The sequence below is a fragment of the Diceros bicornis genome, chromosome 22, assembly GCF_020826845.1.
Source record: "Diceros bicornis minor isolate mBicDic1 chromosome 22, mDicBic1.mat.cur, whole genome shotgun sequence".
NCBI classification, from domain to species: domain Eukaryota; kingdom Metazoa; phylum Chordata; class Mammalia; order Perissodactyla; family Rhinocerotidae; genus Diceros; species Diceros bicornis.
This window is the reverse complement of record NC_080761.1, coordinates 5548449-5572022: the sequence shown is the minus strand read 5'-3', so window position 1 is coordinate 5572022 and position 23574 is coordinate 5548449. Positions and strand designations below refer to the sequence as shown.

Below are 23574 nucleotides of genomic sequence, written 5' to 3'. Positions count from 1 at the left end.
GGAGTGTGATTTTCATGACTCCGTGAAGATCCCGCATTCTCCCACTCTTACTTGCTGTCAGATGCCCAAAATTCTACTGCTAGAGCTTTATCCAGAGATTAAAAGCTTTCACCTCCTGTTAAAATATAGTCACTTGACTCTTAATTGTTTTAGATGTTTGCACCATGATGTGCATAAGGATATCAGGTTGTAAAAGCTCAAAAGAGTATTGATTATAAAAGTCATTGGCACTTGGCTTGGGGGTGTTGGGAGGAGTGAAGCTGCAATTGAGAAAGAGGAAAAGGCCAAGAAAGGAGTAGTCTGGGAGCACAAAGAGAATCTGCAATTTTCAAAAAATTTTGCCTAGGACCTCCCTCTTCTGTGATTGTTTTGCTATTTATGAAAACATTCCAGTAAGAAAGCAATTGAATCTTATATCAGACATGGGTATATTTATGGGTGTGGTTTTTAGATAGATGACTTGATCTATACTTTCAGAGTTATAGCTCTGGAGACCAAGTGGCAAGCCACATAGACTTTAGCAGAAAGGATGCCCCAGCCATGTAAAGAGGAGGGTAGGAAAAGAGAATTGTGAGGACAGTGGAGAGGTTGGAGGTGAGAGCTTTCTGGGGGCCTGGCCAGGTAACTAATCCCCTTGGTGGGAGAGTTCAGGTACCCAGGCACAATATGGCAGAAAGAGCTTTCAAGAGGATGACAGAGGGATCAGGACAGAAGTCTAGAACAAAATATCTAGAACTAGACCATTGAGAGGGGAAATAGTAGAGAATCGAGGAGGAAAGGATGGTGATAACATGCTTTTTAAAAATCCAGTCAATGGAAAGATTCCCCCTCACCCCCAAATTTGTGTGTGGCACCCGGACTCAAATCTGCTTGCAACATCAATACTTACTACTTCGTAAAATAATCATTCTTAAATTTTCTGAGATCGGTCTGATTTCAGACACTCAGTCTCATTGTTGGACACTGTGCTCTTTGGGGTTAGGAAATCATGATCTCTGTGTCCACACAAGTGTCCTCTGCCATATGGTGTGTAAAGCCCTTTATCCACAAATTAAACAGGTAGGAACTCGCCTTCTCCCTTGTCCCTTCCTATGACCTTGCCTGTCTTCCTGAGTTTCCTTTCTTGTTTAAGAGCTTCACGATTGATCTTAACACTTGAGCCAGAAACCTGAGAAAATTCTCTTATCTATTGCTGTAAAACAAATTACTCCAAAACTGAAGAGCTTAAAAGAAAAACGTTTATTATCTCACAGTTTCTGAGAGTCAGGAATCCAGGAGCAGCTTAATTGGGTGCTTCTGGTTCAGGATGTCCTACAGGGTTGTAGTCAGCTGTCTGCTGGGGCCATCGGCATCTCAAGGCTTGACTGGAGCTGGAAGATCATCTTCCAAACTCACTTGCATGGATGTTGAAAGGCCTCAGTTCCTCACTGACTGTGGGCCAGAGGTCTCCTTTTTATCACGTGGGCCCCTCCATTGGCTACCTGAGTGTCCTCATGACATGGCAGCTGGATTCCCCCCAGAGCAAGTGATGAAAGAGAGAGAGAAAGAGAGAAAAGAACCCCTAAAATGAAAGCCACAGATTTTTAAATAATCTAATCTCAGAAGTCACATCACTTCTGCCATATCCTATTGGTCACACAGACGAACCCTGGTACAATTTCGGAGGGGACTGCACAAGGGTGTGAAGACCAGGGGCAGGGGTCGTTGGGGGCCAGCTTGGAAGCTGGCTACCTTAGAGAGGCCTTCCTTCCCTTCAGCAAATCACTAAGTCTGATTCTTCCTCTGCAGAGTTTCTTAGATATGACCTCATCTTAAATCTGATTGTTTCTTCAGGGAAGAGGTGTGGAGGCTGATGGAGGAAGCCTTGGGGACCACATACCTAAGGGCACAGGTGGAATGCGTTATAATATGCTAGCATGGCCTCCAACCCAACCTTATAGGGAGGAGGAGAGCAACCATCTTGGCAAGCCCATCGTTTGGAGAGGATGTATTCCCCATTCAGGGAAGGGAAGACTGTAACATCAATCACCCTAGGGAAATGAGGTGCTGAGCACAACAGTAAGAGAGCACACTTTCAGACTTGGCCTAAGAACCCTAGGATTGAAGACCATAATATGGGGTCATGTTCCCCTTTGCATGAGATAGAGAAAGTCTTAGGAGATCTCTGGGTAAGGGCCTGCCACTTCCCTATAAGCATCACAAATAGGCTTAACTCCACAAGTCTACTTAGATTGGAAGTGGCTTTCTAGAGATCTTGAATTGAGAAAAATTGTGGGGTCTATTCTGCTTCAGTGAGAGAGAGAGCCTAGATTCTTAATGTCTGCCATTGTCAAAGGAAGCAGGAGTTATACCTGCCATTTGGCCAGTGGGAATATACTCTGTTTCCATTGATGATACTCACTGTTCCTTATTGGGACCCTTCTCTAAGATGGACTTTTTGGGAAAAAACAAAACACTTAATAGGTAGAATTTTCAGAACTAGGCATGCCTTGACCCCATCTACCTGAGCTATTTGAGCTGCTACAGCATCCCTCCTACCGAGCACCCACCACCACCAGCCCTACCTGGGAGGAGGCAGCTTTTCCTTGTTAGGTTCTTAGCCTGGGGCTGGACAGTTAACTAAGGTTAAGTCAATTGACCAAAGACCCAAGGGACCAGGATGGGAGCTCAGAACTTATTGAAATTGATGAGAGATTCTGGGCCTTCCATGAAAATTTGCTTTTGTTCTTGGATCTATAAACTTGGGATACATAATCATAGGTTTATGGACTAGAACAGGCAATAGAAATCACCTACCTGTCCCCTATCCTGTTTTACATGTGACTCAGAGAGGTTAAGGACCACAGTCATTTAATAAGTTGGTAACCCAGCCAGGACGAAAGTCTTCTGAATTTTGACCTTCTTTCCCCGCCCCATGTTGAACCTGTGAGTTATCACGGCATGTACACTTCTAGGATAGGTAGATTGCAACTACCTGTTTGCCATTTTCTGCACCTACTATGATCTTCTCTGAATGACAGGGAACCTCATTTCCCAGGCTCCCTTGTCTTCTGCTTCCTGCTAGGTTTGGCTGATGGGGACATTGGTGTAAAGTTTGAGAGCAGGAATTGGTGAGAAACAAGGTGTTTCTTCTCCCCTCTCTGCTTCTTTTGGCCTCTCCAGCAAGGACTGAGTCTCCTCTGCCCCCAGCATCCATTGGACAGTCCCCACTGCGACTCTGGCTTTTCTGCCAGATGCCCCCTGCCACTGTAATTCTGTAACACCCAATAACACCAGCTCCTCCAACCCAAGGAGTCGCAGCTACTTACCACTGTGGCTAATATCTGGGTTGCCTCACTGTCCCCTGTTGGGCTTCTCAGCTCCTCTATCACTTGTATAACCAAATCCCTGTATTAAATTACCTCTATTTGTTGAGACCTAGACTGCTTCCTCTTTTCCTTACTGGACCCTGGCTGATGAAGTAGGACCATCATTCTCTGTGTCCTTGCACACTGTAGGAACACAATGAATGTTAAGTCATAATGATGTTAACGAAAAAGGAAAGCTAGGTTATCCGAGAGAGGTAGTGCTCTGCTCTATTCATTTACTCCATAAATTAAACTGATTAAAATGGCATCATATTTGTCATAACTCCTGAAAAGCAAAAAGTGGAAACATTTTCCTAAGGGTCAGTTTCGTGCCTTTTACTGTGTGGTGTCAGAAGAATGGATTCCTTTGATTTCATAGGTCTTTTCCATCTCTGTCAACTGTGACTTAATCATGGAAGGGATCGTTCTTGGTGTGGGTGGGTTTGCAATTTTTAATTGTAACAGAACGAGCCCTAACATCATGCCATTGGTTTCCTATACTCACTTAGGTAACGACTGTGCACTTGGCCTTCCCGTCACAAGCCTGGTTGTTGTGACCTACAGTCTTGTTTGTATGCCAACCCCTGTTCTTGGCCTCCACACAAGGATTCCCACAAGGGTTCCATTTGAGATGGTGGTTTCCAAGATTGGGGGTATCTGCCCGCCAGCACTGGATTTGAGACCACCAGCTTGTTTTTCTAAGCATTAATATCTCACTGATCTCCAAACATATTTTTTTTTCCAGAATATTTTCCAAAAGGTTTGTAAGAATGTCTCTAAAACTTTTCCTTTTGAAGGCGTAAGGGCCTAAGGGGGAGGAGCAAGGGTAATATAAATTTTAACTTGGCAGACTAGTATTTAAAACTTTATCCAAAAAATATTTTTCCCCTTAAAGAAAACAATTCTCTTTACATATTTAAGTAATTCACTTGGGAGAAATTACCACTCTGGGCTGTTCACATAGCCAGCCCTTGGCAGTTTCAGTTCAAAATGCTTTGAAACTAGTCGACTACAAAGCCTCAAATGTTTTCTCTTTGAAAGCTCAACTTAACCTTCACTGCCATGGTGGTGAGAAAAGTGACAGCTCATTTTAAAGATTCTCCCCCTTTGTTTCTTTGTCTTTTTTTCTGCAGGCCATGTGTTTATACTATGGGATCTCCCATAAACAACAGGGCCCTTTTTCCATGCCAGGAGCCACCCGTTGCCATGTCAACATGGCAGGCTACAGTGCGAGCAGCTGCATGTTTTGTTGTTTTAATGAGTGGGGAAAATTCTGCCAAGCCAACACAGCTTCAGGAAGGTACTGTATATGTGTTCTTTGCTTCTTTATGTATTGCACACATGCTGGACCCAGGAACCCAATGCGCAGTGTTTTTCTCAGCTTTAAAGAGCTTCTTTATTAGTCGCGTTGGAATGAACATACTATAAAACATCCTGCCAGAGAAAACAGCAAGGGATGGGGAGGGACAATGGGGAGCCTGGGCATGGGATTTGGGGCTCTTCATGCCAGAGTTATTGATTCCTAGATTATTTCAGCAGTTGCTTTCACCTAGTGGTTTGTGGGCCATAAGTGGGTGGTCTTGGTTGAACTTTCTGGGTAGGCAAGTGTCATGGAAACACTGTTACAGTTGAGTTGTCTGTGGTTTAGTCATGGAGCCTACAAGGTTCTTCATTATACTGAGCAATAGTGCTCCTGTTGGCCGGCCCACAGTTACCAGGAGTCCTCTTGGTAAAGCATCTGTTCTACCCACTGTTTGCCCATGAAGTTCTGAACTAAGAAAGATGGAAGTCAAGTGCTAATGCATTTGTGTGTGAATTACTTGCTTATTGCAATAATTAACTCTTTCAGTTGACATCCTGAGCATGTAGATGCCAGGTAAAATTTCTGTAATTGTAATATTCTTTATTTAAAATATGATGTCTCCTTCCACATACTTGTTACAGAAACTTTAAAATTTACACAAAAGTTAAAGTAATACAATTAAATAATTTTAGAGAAAATGGTTGTTATCATTTTGTTGCATTTCCCTCCAGTATATAAAATCTATATGTATAATATATATTATCATTTCAAAATTGTTGGCCTAGCATATAATAGTTTTGTAGTCCCATTTTTCACTTATAGTGTATCTTGAATGTTTTTCAGGTCATTAAGTATTTTTCAAAAATATGATTTTAATGTCTGCATAATATTTTGTTATATGAATATGTTAGATTTTATTTAACATTTCCGTATTATTAGACATTTTTATTGTTTCCAGTTTTTTTTTCCTGTTATAAATAAAGTTTCATTGAATTCCTGAGGAGATATTTTGTATAAAATTAGAATTATTGGGCTGGCCCTGTGGCTTAGCGGTTAAGTGCACGCGCTCCGCTACTGGCGACCTGGGTTCGGATTCCGGGTGCGCACTGATGCACTGCTTCTCTGGCCATGCTGAGGCTGCGTCCCACATACAGCAACTAGAAGGATGTGCAACTATGACATACAGCTATCTACTGGGTCTTTGGGGAAAAGAATAAATAAGATAAAATAAAATTAGAATTATTGATTCAAAGGTTCTGAACATGTTTAGGGCCATTGGTACCCATCTCAAGTTGTTTTCTAGAATGGTTGTACCAGTTTACCCCCATCAGTAGTTACGAGGGTCCCCATTTCCCTGGAGCTTCACCCATCTGGTAGGTAACAGAAGGTTCCTCTTTAATTTGGATTACTTTGATTACCAATGAAGTCACATGTCCTTATTGTTTCTTAACCATTTTCATTTCCTGTCTCTTCATTTCCTTTCCCATTTTTATACTGAGGCCTTATTGAGGTTTTCAAAAATTTGTTTTGTCTTTTAATTTGATTGGCTCTTTAAAAAATAACGATATGGGAGCTTCTGGGTTGGTGAACACGTGGAAATGCACGGAGAGTGGTGTGCCTGGAGAGGGCATGGAAGCTCTGTGCCCCTTCCCACATACCTTGCCTTATGCATCTCTTCCATCTGGTTGTTCCTGAGTTGACTGTCCACTCTTCATCAAACCTAGCAGAAAAGTACCCAGGTCTAACTGTTTCTTCAGGTCTTCGTTTCCTTTGGAGACTCCCGTGTCACATAGGACTTACATTAAATAAAGCTCTAAGCTATTCTCCTGTTTAAAACAATAAAATAAAATAAAGATATTAATCTCATCATATTTGTAAAAAGTATTTTTCCCAGTTTTTGGTATGCCTTTTAATTTTATATAAGTTTCTGATCTACAGGAGATTTTAATTTTTTTTTAATTGATGTTTTAATAGTTTTTAACATTGTGAAATTTTGGGTTGTACATTTTTGTTTGTCCATCACCATATACATGTCTCCCTTCACCCCTTGTGCCCACTCCCCACCCCCATTGCCCCTGGTAACCACAATACAGTTTTCTCTGTCCATGTGTTGGTTTATATTCCACATATGAGTGAGATCATACAGTGTTTGTCTTTCTCTTTCTGGCTTACTTCACTTAACATAATACCCTCCAGGCCCATCCATGTTGTTGCAAATGGGACAATTTTGTCTTTTATGTGGCTGAGTAGTATTCCATTGTATATATATACCACATTTTCTTGATCCACTCGTCAGTCGAGGGACACTTAGGTTGCTTCCACTTCTTGGGTATAGTGAATAATGCTGCAGTGAACATAGGGGTGCATAAGCCTCTTTGGATTGTTGATTTCATGTTCGTTGGATAGATTCCCAGTAGTGGGATAGCTGGATCATAGGGCATCTCTATTTTTAATTCTTTGAGGAATCTCCATACCGTTTTCCATAGAGGCTGCACCAGTTTGCATTCCTACCAGCTGTGTATGAGGGTTCCTGTTTCTCCACATCCTCTCCAACATTTGTTGTTTTCTGTCTTGGTGATTATAGCCATTCTAACGGGCATGAGGTGATATCTTAATGTTGTTTTGATTTGTATTTCCCTGATGATTAATGATGTTGAACATCTTTTCATGTGCCTATTGGCCATCTGTATATCTTCTTTGGAGAAGTGTCTGTTCATTTCCTCTGCCCATTTTTTGATTGGGTTGTTTGTTTTTTTGTTGTTCAGTTGTGTGAGTTCTTTATATATTATGGAGATCAACCCCTTGTCAGATGTATGTTTTGCAAATATTCTCTCCCAGCTGGTGGGTTGTCTGTTCATCTTGATTCTGGTTTTGTTTGTCTTGTAGAAGCTCTTTAATCTGATAAAGTCCCACTTGTTTATTTTTTCTTTAGTTTCCCTAGTCTGGGTAGGCATGTCATTCGAAAAGATTCCTTTATGACCAATGTCAAATAGTGTGTTGCCTATATTTTCTTCTATGAGTTTTATAGTTTCAAGTCTCACCTTCAGGTCTTTGATCCATTTTGAATTAATTTTTGTGAATGGCGATAGCACATGGTCCACTTTCATTCTTTTGCATGTGGCTGTCCAGTTTTCCCAACACCATTTATTGAAGAGACTTTCCTTTCTCCATTGTATGTTCTTAGCTCCTTTGTCGAAAATTAGCTGTCTGTATATGTGTGGTTTTATTTCTGGGCTTTCAATGCTGTTCCATTGATCTGTGTGTCTGTTTTTGTACCAGTACCATACTGTTTTGGTTACTATTGCTTTGTAGTATGTTTTGAAGTCAGAGATTGTGATGCCTCCTACTTTGTTCTTTTTTCTTAGGATTGCTTTAGCTATTTGGGGTCTTTTGTTGCCCCATATGAATTTTAGTGTTCTTTTTTCTATTTCCGTGAAGAATGTCATGGGGATTCTGATTGGGATTGCATTCAATCTGTAGATTGCTTTAGGTAATATAGACATTTTAACTATTTTTATTCTTCCAATCCATGTGCATGGGGTGTCTTTCCATTTCTCTGTGTCATCATCGATTTCTTTCAATAATGTCTTCTAGTTTTCATTGTATAGGTCTTTCATCTCCGTGGTAAGATTTATTCCTAGGTATTTTATTCTTTTTGATACAATTGTAAATGGTATTATCTTTTTGAGCTCTCTTTCTGTTAGTTCGTTATTAGCATACAGAAATGCAACTGATTTTTGTAGATTGATTTTGTACCCTGTGACTTTGCTATAGTTGTTGATTATTTCTAATAGTTTTCCAATGGATTCTTTAGGGTTTTCTATATATAAAATCATGTCATCTGCAAATAGTGAGAGTTTCACTTCTTCATTACCTATTTGGATTCCTTTTTTTCCTTTTTCTTGCCTAATTGCTCTGGTGAAAACCTCCAGTACTATGTTGAATAGGAGTGGTGAGAGTGGGCAGCCCTGCCTCATTCCTGTTCTGAGAGGAATGGCTTTCAGTCTTTCCCCATTGAGTATGATGTTGGCCGTGGATTTGTCATAAATAGCCTTTATTATGTTGAGGTACTTTCCTTCTGTTCCCATTTTGTTGAGGGTTTTTATCATAAATGGATGTTGTATCTTGTCAAATGCCTTCTCTGCATCTATTGAGATGACCATGTGGTTTTTATTCTTTGTTTTGTTGATGTGGTGTATCACGTTGATTGATTTGCAGATGTGTGAACCATCCCTGCATCCCTGGTATAAATGCCACTTGATCATGGTGTATGATCTTTTTAATGTATTGCTGTATTCGGTTTGCCAATATTTTGTTGTGGATTTTTGCATCTATGTTCGTCAGCGATATTGGCCTGTAATTTTCCTTCTTTGTATTGTCTTTGTCTGGTTTTGATATCAGGGTGATGTTGGCCTCGTAGAATGATTTAGGAAGTGTTCCATCTTCCTCTATTTTTTGGAATAGTTTGAGAAGGATGGGTGTTAAATCTTCTTTGAATGTTTGGTAAAATTCACTGGAGAAGCCATCTGGTCCTGGACTTTTATTTTTGGGGAGGTTTTTGATTACTATTTCAATCTCTTTACTTGTGATTGGTCTATTCAGATTCTCCATTTCTTCTTGGTTCAGTTTTGGGAGGTTGTATGAGTCTAAGAATTTATCCATTTCTTCTAGATTGTCCAATTTGTTGGCATATAATTTCTCATAGTATTCTCTTATAATCCTCTGTATTTCCATGGTATCCGTTGTAATTTCTCCTCTTTCATTTCTAATTTTATTTACTTGAGCCTTTTCCCTTTTTTTCTTAGTAAGCCTGGCTAAGGGTTTGTCGATTTTGTTTATCTTCTCAGAGAACCAACTCTTTGTTTCATTAATCCTTTCTACTGTTTTTTTGGTCTCAATTTCATTTATTTCTGCTCTGATTTTCATTATTTCTCTCCTTCTACTGACTTTGGGCTTTGTTTGTTCTTCTTCTTCTAGTTCTGTTAGGTGTAATTTGAGGTTGCTTATTTGGGCTTTTTTTGTTTGTTAAGGTAGGCTTGTATCGCTATGAGTTTCCCTCTCAGGACTGCTTTTGCTGCATCCCATATGGTTTGGTATGGCATATTTTCATTTTTGTTTGTTTCCAGATAGTTTTTGATTTCTCCTTTAATTTCATCAATGATCCATTGGTTGTTCAGTAGCATGTTGTTTAATCTCCACATTTTTGTCACTTTCCCAGTTTTTTTTCATGGTTGATTTCCAGTTTCATAGCATTATGGTTTGAAAAGATGCTTGTTATGATTTCAATCTTCTTAAATTTATTGAGGCTTGCTTTGTTTCCCAACATATGGTCTATCCTTGAGAATGTTCCATGCGTGCTTGAGAAGAATGTGTAGTCAGCTGTTTTTGGATGGAGTGCTCTGTATATGTCTACTAGGTCCATCTCGTCCGGTTTTTCATTTAAGTCTACTATTTCTTTATTGACTTTTTGTCTGGATGATCCATTGATGTTAGTGGGGTATTAAGATCCCCTACCATTATTGTGTTGTTGTTAATGTCTCTCTCTTTTTTTTTTTTGTGAGGAAGATCAACCCTGAGCTAACATCCATGCTAATCCTCCTCTTTTTGCTGAGGAAGACTGGCTCTGAGCTAACATCTATTGCCAATCATCCTCCTTCCCCCCCCCCAAAGCCCCAGTAGATAGTTGTATGTCATAGTTGCACATCCTTCTAGTTGCTGTATGTGGGACACGGCCTCAGCGTGGCCGGAGAAGCAGTGAGTCCGTGCGCACCCGGGATCTGAACCCGGGCCACCCGTAGCGGAGCGCGAGCACTTAACCACTAAGCCACGGGGCCAGCCCTATTAATGTCTCTTTTTAGGTTTGTAAATAGTTGCTTTATGTACGTTGGTGCTCCTATGTTCGGTGCATATATATTTATAAGTGATATGTCTTCTTGGTGGAGTGTCCCTTTTAACATTATATATTTCCCTTCTTTGTCTCTCTTAACCTGTTTTATCTTGAAGTCTACTTTGTCTCATATGAGTATGACAACACTGGCTTTCTTTTGTTTGCCGTTAGCTTGGAGTGTTGCCTTCCATCCTTTCACTCTGAGCCTGTGCTTGTCTTTAGAGCTGAGATGTGTTTCCTGGAGGCAGCATATTGTTGGGTCTTGCTTTTTAATCCATCCTGCCATTCTGTATCTTTTGATTGGAGAGTTCAATCCATTTACATTTAGGGTTATTATTGATATATGAGGGCTTAATGTTGCTGTTTTGTCACTTATTTTCCGGTTTTTTTGCATTTCCTTTGTTTCTTGTCCCATTTGTTTTGGACTGCCAATTCAGTTTGGTTGTTCTGTCTTATGACTCTTCTAGTTTTCTCTTTGTTTATCATATGTGGTTTTGTTTTGATTATTTGTTTAGTAGTTACCTTGAGGTTTCTGTAAAAAATCTTGTGTATGAGATAGTCCATTATGTGATGGCCTTCTGTTTCCTTATACTAAGTCAATTCAATCACTTCCCTCTTCCCCTTCTAAGTCGTTCTTGTTATACTTTATTCTATCTTGTGTTGTGGGTGTGTGTTTACAGTGAAAAGGTGAAATTTATTTTTGGTGAATTCCTTCCTTTGATCCTTGATTTTGGTATTTAAGTGGTTGCTAACCTATTCTGGTAAAGATCTACTATTTTTCTGAGTTTGTCTACCTATTTTTCTCCTTGCTCCAAGCTTTGTATTCCCTTTCTCTTCTTTTTGTCAGGCCTGAGGGCCTTCGTGAGTATTTGTTGTAGTGGGTGTCTCGTGGCCATGAACTTCCTTAGCTTTTGTTTATCTGGGAAAGTTACTATTTCTCCATCATATTTGAAGGATATTTTTGCTGGATAGAGTATTCTTGGCTGAAAGTTTTTGTCTTTGAGTATTTTGAATATATCATTCCAGTCTCTCCTAGCCTGTAAATTTCTGTTGAGAAATCCGCTGAGAGCCTGATGGGAGTTCCTTTGTACGTTAATTTTTGTTTTTGTCTAGCTGTCCTTAATATTGTTTCTTTGTCATTGACTTTGGCCAGCCTTACCACTAGATGTGGCGGAGTGGGCCTTTGCCTGTGGACATATTTAGGTGATCTCTTGGCTTTACTTACTGGTATTTCCTGCTCCTTCCCCAGATTTGGGAAGTTCTCAGCTATTATTTCCTTGAATAGGCTCTCTGTTCCTCTTTCCCTCTGTTCTCCCTCAGGAACACCTATAATTCTTCTGTTACATTTCCTAATAGAGTCAGATATTTCTCGGAGACTTTCTTCATTTCTTTTTAGTCTTAGTTCTCTCTCTTCTTCCATCTGGAGCATATCTGTATTCCTATCCTCTATAATGCTAATTCTTTCCTCCATGTTGTCAGCTCTGTTCTTTAAAGATTCCAGGTTCTCCTTTATCTCCTCCATTGTGTTCTTCATCTCCATCAGCACTGATTGGTTTTTCTTTATGATTTCAATCTCTTTTGTGAAGAAATTCCTAATCTCATTGAATTGTTTGTCTGTGTTGTCTCGTATTTCCTTGAGTTTTTTTACGATAGCTATTTTGAAATCTCTGTCGTTTAGGTTATGTATTTCTGTGTCTTTAGGGTTGGTTTCTGGGTGCTTGTCATTTTCCTTCTGGTCTGGTGATTTCCTGTACCTTTGCATTGTGGTTCCTGTATTGGCTTTGTTTTTCCTCATCCTGCAAATATCTGCTTGCAATTTCCACCCGCCGCCACTGTGTGGGGGTAAAGGGCTGTGTAATCTGAGCCCCCTGCGCTCTGCCCTGGCTGTTCACTGCGATCCGCTGGTCGCTTGGTCTGGTCTGCTTGGCTGAGCTGCAGGGTCTGGCTTGCCGGGAGGGAGGGGGCTCTCTCTTTTGCTTGCTGGGTCCCTGGCATGGGGGGCTTCTCGTTTGCCCCTCGTTATCCGCTCTCCTGGGGTGCTCAGATGTTGATGGTACCCTATAGCAGTTCTGAGTCTCTGTGTGGGAGTTTCCCACTGGCAGAGAGAGCCGGAAGAGCTATGGTTTCCCTGCAGAGGGCCACCCCTCCCCCCTCTCTGGGAGCCACGCTGACGGGGATCCCTGATCTGATGGGGAGGGAGAGAAGTTCTCCTTACCTCTCCTCACTTCCTCCCAGGGCCCAGCACATTCGTCTCTCAGGTGTGCTGCAATGTGGATCTGTCCGATCTTGCTTTTCGCTGTCTAGGATTCCTTTGTTGGCCTGTGACTGTTCCTTTTGTTGTATCTTATTGGGGGAAGAGTTTACCGGAAAGCTCACTCCGCCATGACGTTGACGTCACTCTAGGAGATTTTAATTTTTGTGAGTCAAATCTGTAGGTTTCTCTTGGAGTCTTTCTTTCTTTGCTTTGAGATTCACTTGTTTTGTTCTAATATTTTTATATAATTTAAAATTTTTAGTTTAATTTTGTAATGTAACTCTTTAATCTGTTTGTAGTTTATTCTGGTCAGGGTTGTAAAATGAAGACTAAACATTATTATTTTTTTTCAAATAGGAAATCAGTTGCTCCAAGATCATTATTGAATCTTTTCTGATTTGTGATATCTCCTTTATCATAAACTAGATTTATGCATGTACTAGAGTCTTCAATGAGTGGTTACTTGATTCTCAAAGTCAAAACAAATAATACATTTTAAAATTTTATTTTTAAAAATAGGTCACATTGGGGCTGGCCTGGTGGCGCAAGCAGTTAAGTTCGTGTGCTCCACTGCGGCAGCCAGGGGTTCGCAGCTTCGGATCCCGGGCGCGCACCGATGCACTGCTTGTCAAGCCGTGCTGTGGCGGTGTCCCACATAAAGTGGAGGAAGATAGGCGTGGATGTTATCCCAGGGCCAGTCTTCTTCAGCAAAAAGAGGAGGATTGGCAGATGTTAGCAGCTCAGGGCCCATCTTCCTCACACACGTAAAAAATAGGTCACCTTGACGTGGTTCATTTACAAATAAGCAAAGGACAAAAACTGCGATAAAGTCTCATAATTCCCAGCTACCCAATAACCCTCCCTGGTGGCAACCAGGCCGCCAATTCCTCTGTAGAGTATGTTTTTCCTCTTCTGTTGCACTAGTCATGGCATGCTGGACACATTTTGTATTGTGCTTCTCCTTTAGAATATGTTTATCTCATAGATAATTTCATATCTGAACATACAGCTTCCTCATTATTTTTATGACTACAGAGTATTCTGTAAATCGGTGTTTCGCAATTTAGTTAACCAATAGCTCTTGACTTCACTCTATATCAAATAAGGAATTTAATGGACATTTACTTCTGTTGTCTTCCCTCACCCGCATTCCCCAGTTTTAATTAATATAATTTGGGGTTTGGGATGCGTATTATCTCTATATTTTGTTTTTGTATTATATCTTCTCCTCTAGGAATTACAGTTATTGTTTTACATTTTCATCCAGTTTCAAATCATATTTGCAGTAAGTATTTAGACTCTCTTTACCGTTGAACTCTTAAGTTGAAGCATCTCTCGGTCAGCTAGGAAATGGCTTCAATCTTTTCTTTTTCTAGAAGGGTACATATGAGGTATATTTTCTGAGCCCTTCCACATTTAGGTTGGCTTTTTGTTATATTTACTTATGAACAGTCCTTGGCTAGTTATAAAATTCTTAGGACTTCTTTTTCCTCTTAAATGACTATACAGTAAATGTTTTCATTATCATCTCTTACTTAATATTTCTGAGGAGAAATCTGATCTCAATATATATATTTTTTTATTCTTTGAAAGTAGTCTGATTTTCCTGTCTGGAGGGAATTTCCTAGAAACTTTTTTTTAATTTATGTAATTCAGAACTTTCTAGAATGTGGCTAGTTGTGGGTACCTTTATTTTTAATCAACTTTATGAAAGTATAATTTACATATAAGAAAATGCATACAGTTTGTCTTGTTCAATGAGGTTTGACAAATGCATACACCTGTGTAATTAATCAGCACCCTTATGGAGATGTAGAACATTTCCATCCCTCTAGAAATCCCCTTGTGCCTGTGCCATCCCTCCTTAAGTTATTCCTCCCTAATCCCACTCCAGTCAGCTATTGATCTGATTTCCGTATCTATAGATTAGTTTTACCTCTCCTAAAAATTCATATAAATGGAGTCAGTCCTGTGTACTCTTTTGTGTCTGGCTTCTTTTGCTCAGCATGTTTGTGAGATGCATCCATATTGTTATAGGTGTCAATAGTTTATTCTTTTTAAAAAAATTGATGAATAGTAGTCCATTATACAAATAAACTACAGTTGTCTGTCCTCTCACCTGTTGATGGATATTTGAATTGTTTTTGGCCATTATGAAAAATACATTGTGAACATTCACATGTAAGTCTTTTGGTGGACATAGGTTTTCCAAAGTGTTTGAAATCATTTTATATTCATTTTGTATTCCACCAGCAATGTATGCGAGTCCAGTTGCTGTGTATTCTTGCAAACACTTAGTGTTGTTGGTCCTTTTAATTTTAGTCCTCCAGCTGGGTGTGAAATACTATCTCGTGGTTTTTTTTTTTTTCCTGGGGAAGATTAGCCCTGAGCTAACATCCAATGCCAGTCCTCCTCTCTTTTTTGCTGAGGAAGATTGGCCCTGGGCTAACATCCGTGCCCATCTTCCTCTGCTTTATGTGGGATGCCACCACAGCCCTGCTTGATGAGCATTGCCCAGTCTGTGCCTGGGATCCAAACCTGCGGAACCCTGGGCCACCAAAGCGGAGCGCACGCTCTTAACTGCTACGCCACTGGGCCTGCCCCTATCTTATGGTTTTAATTTGCATTTCTCTGATGACAAATGATAGTGAGCAACTTTTCATGTGCTTATTGTACATTCTTATATCTTCCTTTGAAAAGCATCTCTTCAAATCATTTGCCTATTTAATGTGGGTTTTTTGGTTGTTTTATTATTAGATTGTAAGAAGACATTACATACTCTAGATACAAGCCTTTGTCAGATATATGTATAGCAAATGTATTATCTCAGTCTGTACGGCTTGCCTTTTCATTTTTTTAATTATACTCTATACTTTATATACACTCTATAGACTCTATACACTTATATATACTCTATATAGACTCTATATTTTCCATAGAGACATTTTGTTCTTTAGTAATTCCATTACAGATTTAAATTGTTATTGTTACAGTTTCCTTGCAATTCTTTGTTATCTTTTTTATCTGTTATTTTGTTGTCTTTTGATCTCACTCTGTTACACTATTTCAGCCTATTGTCTTCTCATGGCTTTTTACTATTTTTTTCATAGAAATTATATCTTCTTGTATCATAATGGGAATGCCAGTTTCCTAAACTGGTTTTGGTTTCTACAGTAGATTGATTTCTGAGGCTTGTTCTTCCTTTGAGTCCTTAGAATGATATTTTCTTTTACCTTTTTTCTGCGCTATTTTTTTCCCATAGTGCTCATGGCTTTCCTCTCGGGTACGTACCAACAGACGGGATAAAGTTTGTGGGTTTCTCTTCACTCCAATCACTGTCCACTTGTGTGCTGCCTAAAACCCCCTCTCAGTTCAACAGATGAGAGGTTAGTGATGGACACAGCTCCTTTATCCAGGCTCTGGTGTCTTCTTGGCAGTTGTCTAGTGAAGTTCTGCTGGGCTCACGTAAGATCTTTTTCTGCCCTCTCTGCTTAGTTCCCTGACATGCTGAATTGATTAAGTACATGAAACGCTGCAGTCTCAAGCCGGACTGATACCTGGACTCCTCTAGCCTCCATTTCTCTCTATGGTGGTGTACCTGTGATAACTATACCTCCCAAGATGCCGTGTGGCTCTCCCTACCCCCACCTCACCAAGCCTACATACTTTTATTCATGGTTTAGCCCTGCAGTTCAGATGTAAAGGCTTGTGTTTGGCAATGTTTCTCAAACTTGAGCATTGTTTTTCTTTTTGGAGGGGGAAAAAAAAAAACAACTCATGATTCACCAGGGTTGACTTAAATTACTTGTCTTAGAATGATATTTTTAAAACTATGAACATAAGACTAGATATCAACTCTGTATGCTCATAACTCTTATACATCTATAAAGCCAAAGTAAAAGTATAAATAAAACACAGACCAAACTATTAAATCAATAAAATTCAAATGAACAACTTAAATTTAATGTTAAGATTAATGTTTTGCTGAAATGAAATTGCCTCTCACAATATGGATGTTTTGCTGACAGCTCCATAAGGTTCTTTTGAGACAGTTGTGCCTGTTCTACCTTGAGCCACGCCGTGATCTTGTTCTCCACCACTTTTCTTCCATGTACTGTAAAGCTTTTGCTTACACAGCATGCTGTGATGTCATTTAGACTTTCCTCACCAAAAGCATCACCCTTATGTTCTTTCCCCATTCTCTCAATAATTACAGCAGTGCAACACGTCCCTGGGCAATCATGGACATTAATGCAGATGTAAACTCTAAAATTGTTTGGCAGTACTCAGTTATATCTGGATGGTCCAGGCCACTGCCTGTTTTTATGAATAAAGTTTTATTGGAACATGACCATTGTCTGTGGCTGCTTTGGTGCTGCAATGGCAGAGTTGAACAGTTGCAACAAAGACTGTATGGCCCGCAAAGCCTAAAATATTTACTAACTAGCCCTTTACAGAAAAAAGTGTTCTGACCCCTTCAATATCTGTCTCTCATTGTCTATCTACTTGAAGACTATTATCAAAAATTAAAACAAGAAATGACTTTAAAATTTTCATGAAAAATTTTCATACCTCCGGGAATATATCTGTGGACCTTTTTTTTTCAGAATTACCTGTTCAGGACAGAGTTAAATAAAGTCGATGCTAATTGGGATTTGCTTATGTTCATACCGCTTATACCTTATATGATTGCTGAGCAGACTTTACCAATTCAAACTGACGGAGGATTGAGTTAGACAAGGAGAAGGAACTGTATGCCTAATACTGCAGTTCCCCCTGCAACCCACAGCTGGGGTTTATCAGAGGACAACCAGGAAAGAGTACTAAAAAAGGGGTTTGCCAGACCCAAAATGGCTGTTCTGAGTATGGAATAATGTCTCCAAATGTCTCTGCACTCATCAGAGAAAAAGGATATGTGGATACAAGATGATGCTACTTCCTTTTCAAGTCATGTTTTCTAGATTGGTAGATTGGTCTCATAGGACGTGCACTCTGTTGTGCACATGCCCTTTAAAACGATGAGCCATCTTTGAAAACATGAGCGGTAAAACCCAGCCGGCAGTCACAGTTTCCATCACAGTGACACATCAACCTGATTAGCACATTTGCCAGGCACTAGCTGATTTCCCGAAAGAGGCAAAGCACCTGGGAGCAGCATAATGTAATGAGGCAGATAACAGGAATGACAGCAGCCCTTGGGCAGGGTGCGGAAATCAGAAGACCTCCGAGTCCTTGCTACATGAGGGAAATCATTTCTCCTAGCTGTTTTTAAAAAGAAAGGCTAATGGTTTAGACTGTGAGGTGATGACCAGCCTAAGAATTTTATTAGCTGAGAAGTCACTGTCCTTTTTTCAAGAAGGCTAAGTCAAGGTCATAGATTGAGATTGACTTGTTTGGCTCCTTTATTATTTAACTTCCTCAGCATAATGTTATTTGGGCAGACAGAAATGTTCGCCTGTGTGTTACTGTCGGCCTGTATTCCCTGCCAAAATGTAGCTAAGCTATTAAGCACGGAGACCTGATGCCTGATACAGTGCTTTGTCTATAATAGGTGCTCAGTACTTATTTGTTGAATAAATGTATTGTGTAATCAGACAGAAGTAATACCTTCATGGAAGAAGCATTTAAAACCACAACTGGTAGTGACAATAGTGACAAAAGTCACAGGGCCATTTCTTTAGTTATACTTCTGATTAGAGTTTATGCCTTTTCTCCAGGCTCAATAGATTTTAAAAGAAAAAAATTGATGTAGTACATTCTCGTTTTCCCGTTTGGTAATTTTTTGCTTAGTTTTATTTTTGCAGAGTCTAATTTAGTCTATTCCTACTTCCTAGAAAAACAAAATATTCCACTTGCATTTTTCATGGGAAGCCTCAAGTGAATGAACATGACTGACTAATTTAGGCTCCCTCCAAATGTAGGAGAAAAAGCATGTAAACAAGTGAAAGGTGTTAAAAACTATATGTGCCCTCGCATAGGATCTGATTTCATCTTTCTGTGTAAAAGTAAGAGACTGTAGACATTACTTCATCCTGGGCAAAATGCTACTCTCTGGCCTGCGCAATAGACCAGCTCTGATGTTCTCTCTCTTGACTTTGTGTGGGAAATTCTAGAGAAAAGCCAAGATTTCAGGGTCCAGACCCTTCTGTGTGCAGTTGACAGCCAACTTTTTTTCCCTCTTCATGGCTTAAAATGAGCAATACTATTTAGACTGCTCCCACAGTATGCAACCAGGAATTACGTATAAGGAAATGGTAAATTAAAAGACATTTAGGAAGGGTTATGATTAAGTGTTTTCACCACAAAGAGATAATGCAAAGTAGGGAAAGCGCCTTGTTTCTAGAACTGAGGAAACTTTATTCTGGGCTAGTACACATACGTGTGTTTCAAGGGGTAGGAGTACAGAGTGAATGCATTCATCTTTTCTCTCTAGAAAGCTCCTGGTGATTGAGGACCGTGTTCTGCTCTGTTACATTCCCTCATAAGGTCTCACATAAGGCCTTGCACTTTCTCAATCTTTGTCAGTTCTTTCTTTCATTTTTGGTTTGCTTTTGACTAGTTCTTGCTTGCCCTCCTAGAGCTGCACTTACCATACTCAGCATACAGGAAGTCATCCTGATTTCTTTTGGATAATGATGATTCCAGCAGGCATGTGTATACCAATTCCTGTGGCTCTGGATTTTTGTCTTAGATATGACAGTCATGAATTTTCTCATGTGAGTAAAGTTCTAAAGTGTACCTGTGACCATCTGGAGCAGTATGATTTGGTGTCCAGTTTGCTGGTCCATTTTGTACTTAAGTTTAAGGGGAACAAGGTTATCTGTGTCGTAGGTCAGAATGGCGGTTGAGACTTGGAATAACAAGCCTGGTGCAACGTATTCCTTTAGGTATTTATTAGCCACAAGGGAAAACCTCAAAACCTATGGAGGCGCTTGTGTTCTTGGTTCAGTAGGTGGCGCTCTTTTACCTGGTTCACAAGAATGATCTTGAAGGTCATTCTCTCATGGATCTCCTGTGCCTTAGGCGGTACCATGTTGCAGGGAGGGAAACCTGAAGCCTTGCCGGGTGGCATCAGTGCTTGAGAAGTGGTGGCATGACCTGACACATGCCCTGGTTAGGCAGTGCCAGTGCATACCAGCCCAGGGCGTTCTTACTGTCTCCTTTGTTCTGGTGCCTGTTCCCACCCTTAAGCAACAGTGGAGAAGAACTAACGAAAGACAGTCACGCCATGAGTATTCAAGAGGTGGCACTAGCTCATAAAACCAGAACGTGTAGACTCGGCATCTAAAAAGTAGTGAAAGAAAAACTGCTGGGGTTTGCTGAAAGACCTGGAGAAGGAAGCCAAGAGAGGAAGAGCAACCAAAACGGGGAGCTTTCCTCCTTTTTATATATCTATTATATTTATTATAATAAATATACAAAATATATATATAATATATAAATTGTATGTAGTGTGTCTATATACACTTATAAATACATATATTCCTTTAGATACATGTTCCTGTAAATATTGTCAAGCATCTTTACTTTGTGATACAAAGATGTTTCAAAATAATGATATAGGTTGACGTATGAAATTGTTTGGGCAGGAAGTTCTGCAATGAAGAAATAGTGGCTAGAGAAAGAAGCAGTCTTGAGGTAGGAAAGAAGCAGGGGCTACAGAACAGGGGCTCTTCTCTCTAAGTAGAGAAATAGGATATGTTAAATAAAAGTGTGTGTCAATTTGATGCTTCCAAATGCTTCGTGCTGTTTGTCTAACCTACGGCGGCAAAGGTTAAAAGACAAAGTGGATGCTTTTAATAGGAAGAATTTAAATGCCTGTTTTAATTTTCAGTGAAAACAATAACTCTTTAAATATAAGAAATTCTCTGTGATGCTTAACTCAAAGACAATTAATGCACAGATGAATCATCTGCTTTTGTCTCTGTGGAAGCAGAGTGGTTGTGTGTGGTGTGGCTGTGCCTTGGGTGTATGTTGAATAAGTTTATCCAAGACACCCCTGAGAATAGGACAATGCCTTTCCAGAAATTTTGTATTTAATTTACTATTAGTGGGCATGATCAATATGTAAAAAATGACTACAGTATATCTTGACTTTTTTTCTTTTAAAACTTTTTTCTTTTTATAAAAGTGGTTTTTTCAAATAATTAGCAAAGTTTTTCACAGGTTTAGCATAAAATGTTCTCTCCCGGGGCTGGCCTGGTGGCGCAGCGGTTAAGTGTGTGCGCTCTGCTCTGTAGGCCTGGGGTTCACCAGTTCGGATCCCGGGCACGCGCCGATGCACCTCCTGTCAAGCCATGCTGTGGCGGCGTCCAATATAAAGTAGAGGAAGATGGGCACGGATGTTAGCCCAAGGCCAATCTTTCTCAGCAAAAAAGAGGAGGATTGGCATGGGATGTTAGCTCAGGGCTGATATTCTTCACACACACACAAAAATTCTCTCTCCCCCCATGAACTGAGTGTTCCATCATGTTCTTCCTTTTTTCCTCTTCACTGATGATTACTCTTCCTCTGCTGGAAGATAGAATCTTCATAACTATTCATAGAACAGTTTGTTAGAGTAGTAAATGAAAAAATAATTAGGGTAATTGTTTTAACACTCTCTAGTTATAAGTATTTTCAAACTAAATTTTAAACTGCCTCTTACGATTTGAAAAATGGCCCATTTGAAATCCTTATCATACCTGCAAAAAACAGTCATCTTTAAGGAAAATTTCAGTCTTCTTTTGGAGATGAAAATGTCTATTTTGGTTTTATGTTTATTTTGGTTTTAGAGTGATTATAAGAACAGTATCTGATATGATATGTCTTACTTGTGTGACAATTGAAGAATAAAGATTTCCCCCCTTAACTAAGTTCCAACTTGAGAAGGTGGCGTAGGGTGTTCGGGATCTTTCTGAGGAGGTCCAGCTGTACTGGATCTGTCCTGAAGGGAGGCGAGCTGGGGGCTGCTCAAGCCTGCAGTTAGGGAGTGCCACTTCCGCTGGGCCCCTTCCTGCCGCCCCCTCCCTGTTAGTCTTGCTGATGAATCCCGGCCTGGCTGTGAAATCATCCAGTGGTGTGATAGGCTTCTGGCCTCTGCAGGGGAAAAACTCTGGGTTAATTCAAGTACAGCGTGTTCTCTTTGTTTTGCACCTGGTGTAGCGAGGGAGTCTAGGGCAAGTGGATTGAATCAAAAAGAAAAATGAAGGCATTCACTGTCTGTTTCATCGAGGATGGCTCATTTAAAGTAAACACCATTTAAATAGTCTCCAAATGGTCCATTCTATATGAAGTCATACAGGATGCCCCCTTTGGGCTGTCATTCTCCTTTAAATGGATCACTTTGTGTGCACTGTGTTTTAATGCCATTCAACCTTAAACCCCATATGTGGGCCTCATCAGGCCACAGGGTTCGGTGCACATGTGGCAGCCATACCTTCAACATTCTTCATCTCTGCCTCCGGAAAGTTAGCCCAAGCCACAGAGGGAGGCAGCTATAAACAACGGACAGCAGTTAACATTTCTTCAGCACTTACTATGTACCAGTTACTATCCTAGTGATGTCTCTCTATATTATATAATTTAATCCTTACATAATCCTATGAGGTAGATACTATGATTATTCCCTTGTTATAGACGAGGAAATTAGTGCATAGAAAGATTAAGTAATGTGACCAAACTGGTAAGTGTGGAGCAAGGAATTGAACCCCAGAAGTCAGATTCCAGAGCTGGAACTTAATCAATGGATGTATTCAAAAGAAATAAACTCTCATCAATTCTCTTTGCAAGGCAGGCTTATCATAAACAATAGATAATCCAGAAATCATTTCTCTTTGTTTTCGGAATGCATGCTCTCCTTTCTGGGGAGTATTTCCACCTTGTTATTTGCATTTTTTGCAGTCTGGTTTGAAGATGAGGTCAGGTATTCCTTGAGTAGCTCCCTGTGGCAGTGGGCAGTCTTCATGCACGGTTGGGCTCAGTGGACTAATCCATGAGCAGACAACCCAAAAGAGACTTTTCTACCAAATGAGGATACTAGACATGCCCTCATGGTAATGAACTAACACCAGCCTCCCCCAGAGCACTGGAGGCGTTCAGTTGTCACAGCACTGGCTCTAGCACTCACCTAGGGTTGGGCAGGAAGCCCAGGGCTGGATGCCTTTGAGAAGCTTCTACGAGGAGTCTCATCAGGGTCTTTGTGAAGTAGGTTCCTGGCCAGTTCTTATTTCGCCCAGCCTATTGATCTGCCCTTATCTGACTGTCACTTGGTAGCCTAGAAAACTTTTTTGCTTTAAAAGCTTGAAGTATGAAGCTGTTCATTCCAAATGAGCTCTACTAAGTAGAGGAACTTTAGGAATCTAAAAAAATTAAGTCTTGAGGGCTGTATAGGAGAAAATCATCTTGAGCATATAACAGATGGGTTTGGGTGATGTTTTCAATGCATTTCCTGAAAAACTCTTTTTCTTTTCATTATTTAACTTCAGAGAAGACTGAGGGAGCAAAGACAGTTCTAAAATATTTTTGCTGGACTGGACTCAGGTTCTGTTATCACTTTTGCTGTCTCACTCCCAAACTTCAGGTCGTTTAAGGTTTCTGACTTTTTAAAAAAATTGCTAATCTCCTTCCTCTCCCCTGCCACATCACTTTATGGCTTCCAGCGCCCTTGCTACATCACCTTGAGGGTACAGACATTCTAATAAAGGTGCTGGGACGTGACGTGATTGGTACTCTGTGTGAATTCTCCATAACCTTGTGCAGGCATCTGACAGGATCCTGTTATTCCGTTAGCACTGTTCTCTCT

At 40.2% G+C, this 23574-nt stretch overlaps 1 protein-coding gene across 12 annotated transcripts in view; it reads left to right on the top strand.

The window, feature by feature from the left end:
- The window catches only part of AOPEP (aminopeptidase O (putative)), a 514798-nt gene that overhangs the window by 40826 nt on the left and 450398 nt on the right, over window positions 1-23574 (top strand). For 10 of the 12 annotated variants that reach the window (XM_058565457.1, XM_058565455.1, XM_058565460.1 and 7 more), the window contains exon 3: window positions 4481-4647. The exons of 1 other annotated variant lie outside the window; for it this stretch is intronic. In XM_058565457.1, coding sequence (XP_058421440.1) covers window positions 4481-4647 — 167 coding nt within the window. Of the gene's footprint in view, window positions 1-3856; window positions 4108-4480; window positions 4648-23574 lie in introns of all 12 variants that reach the window. One more of the 12 variants, XM_058565465.1, reaches the window with a different exon arrangement.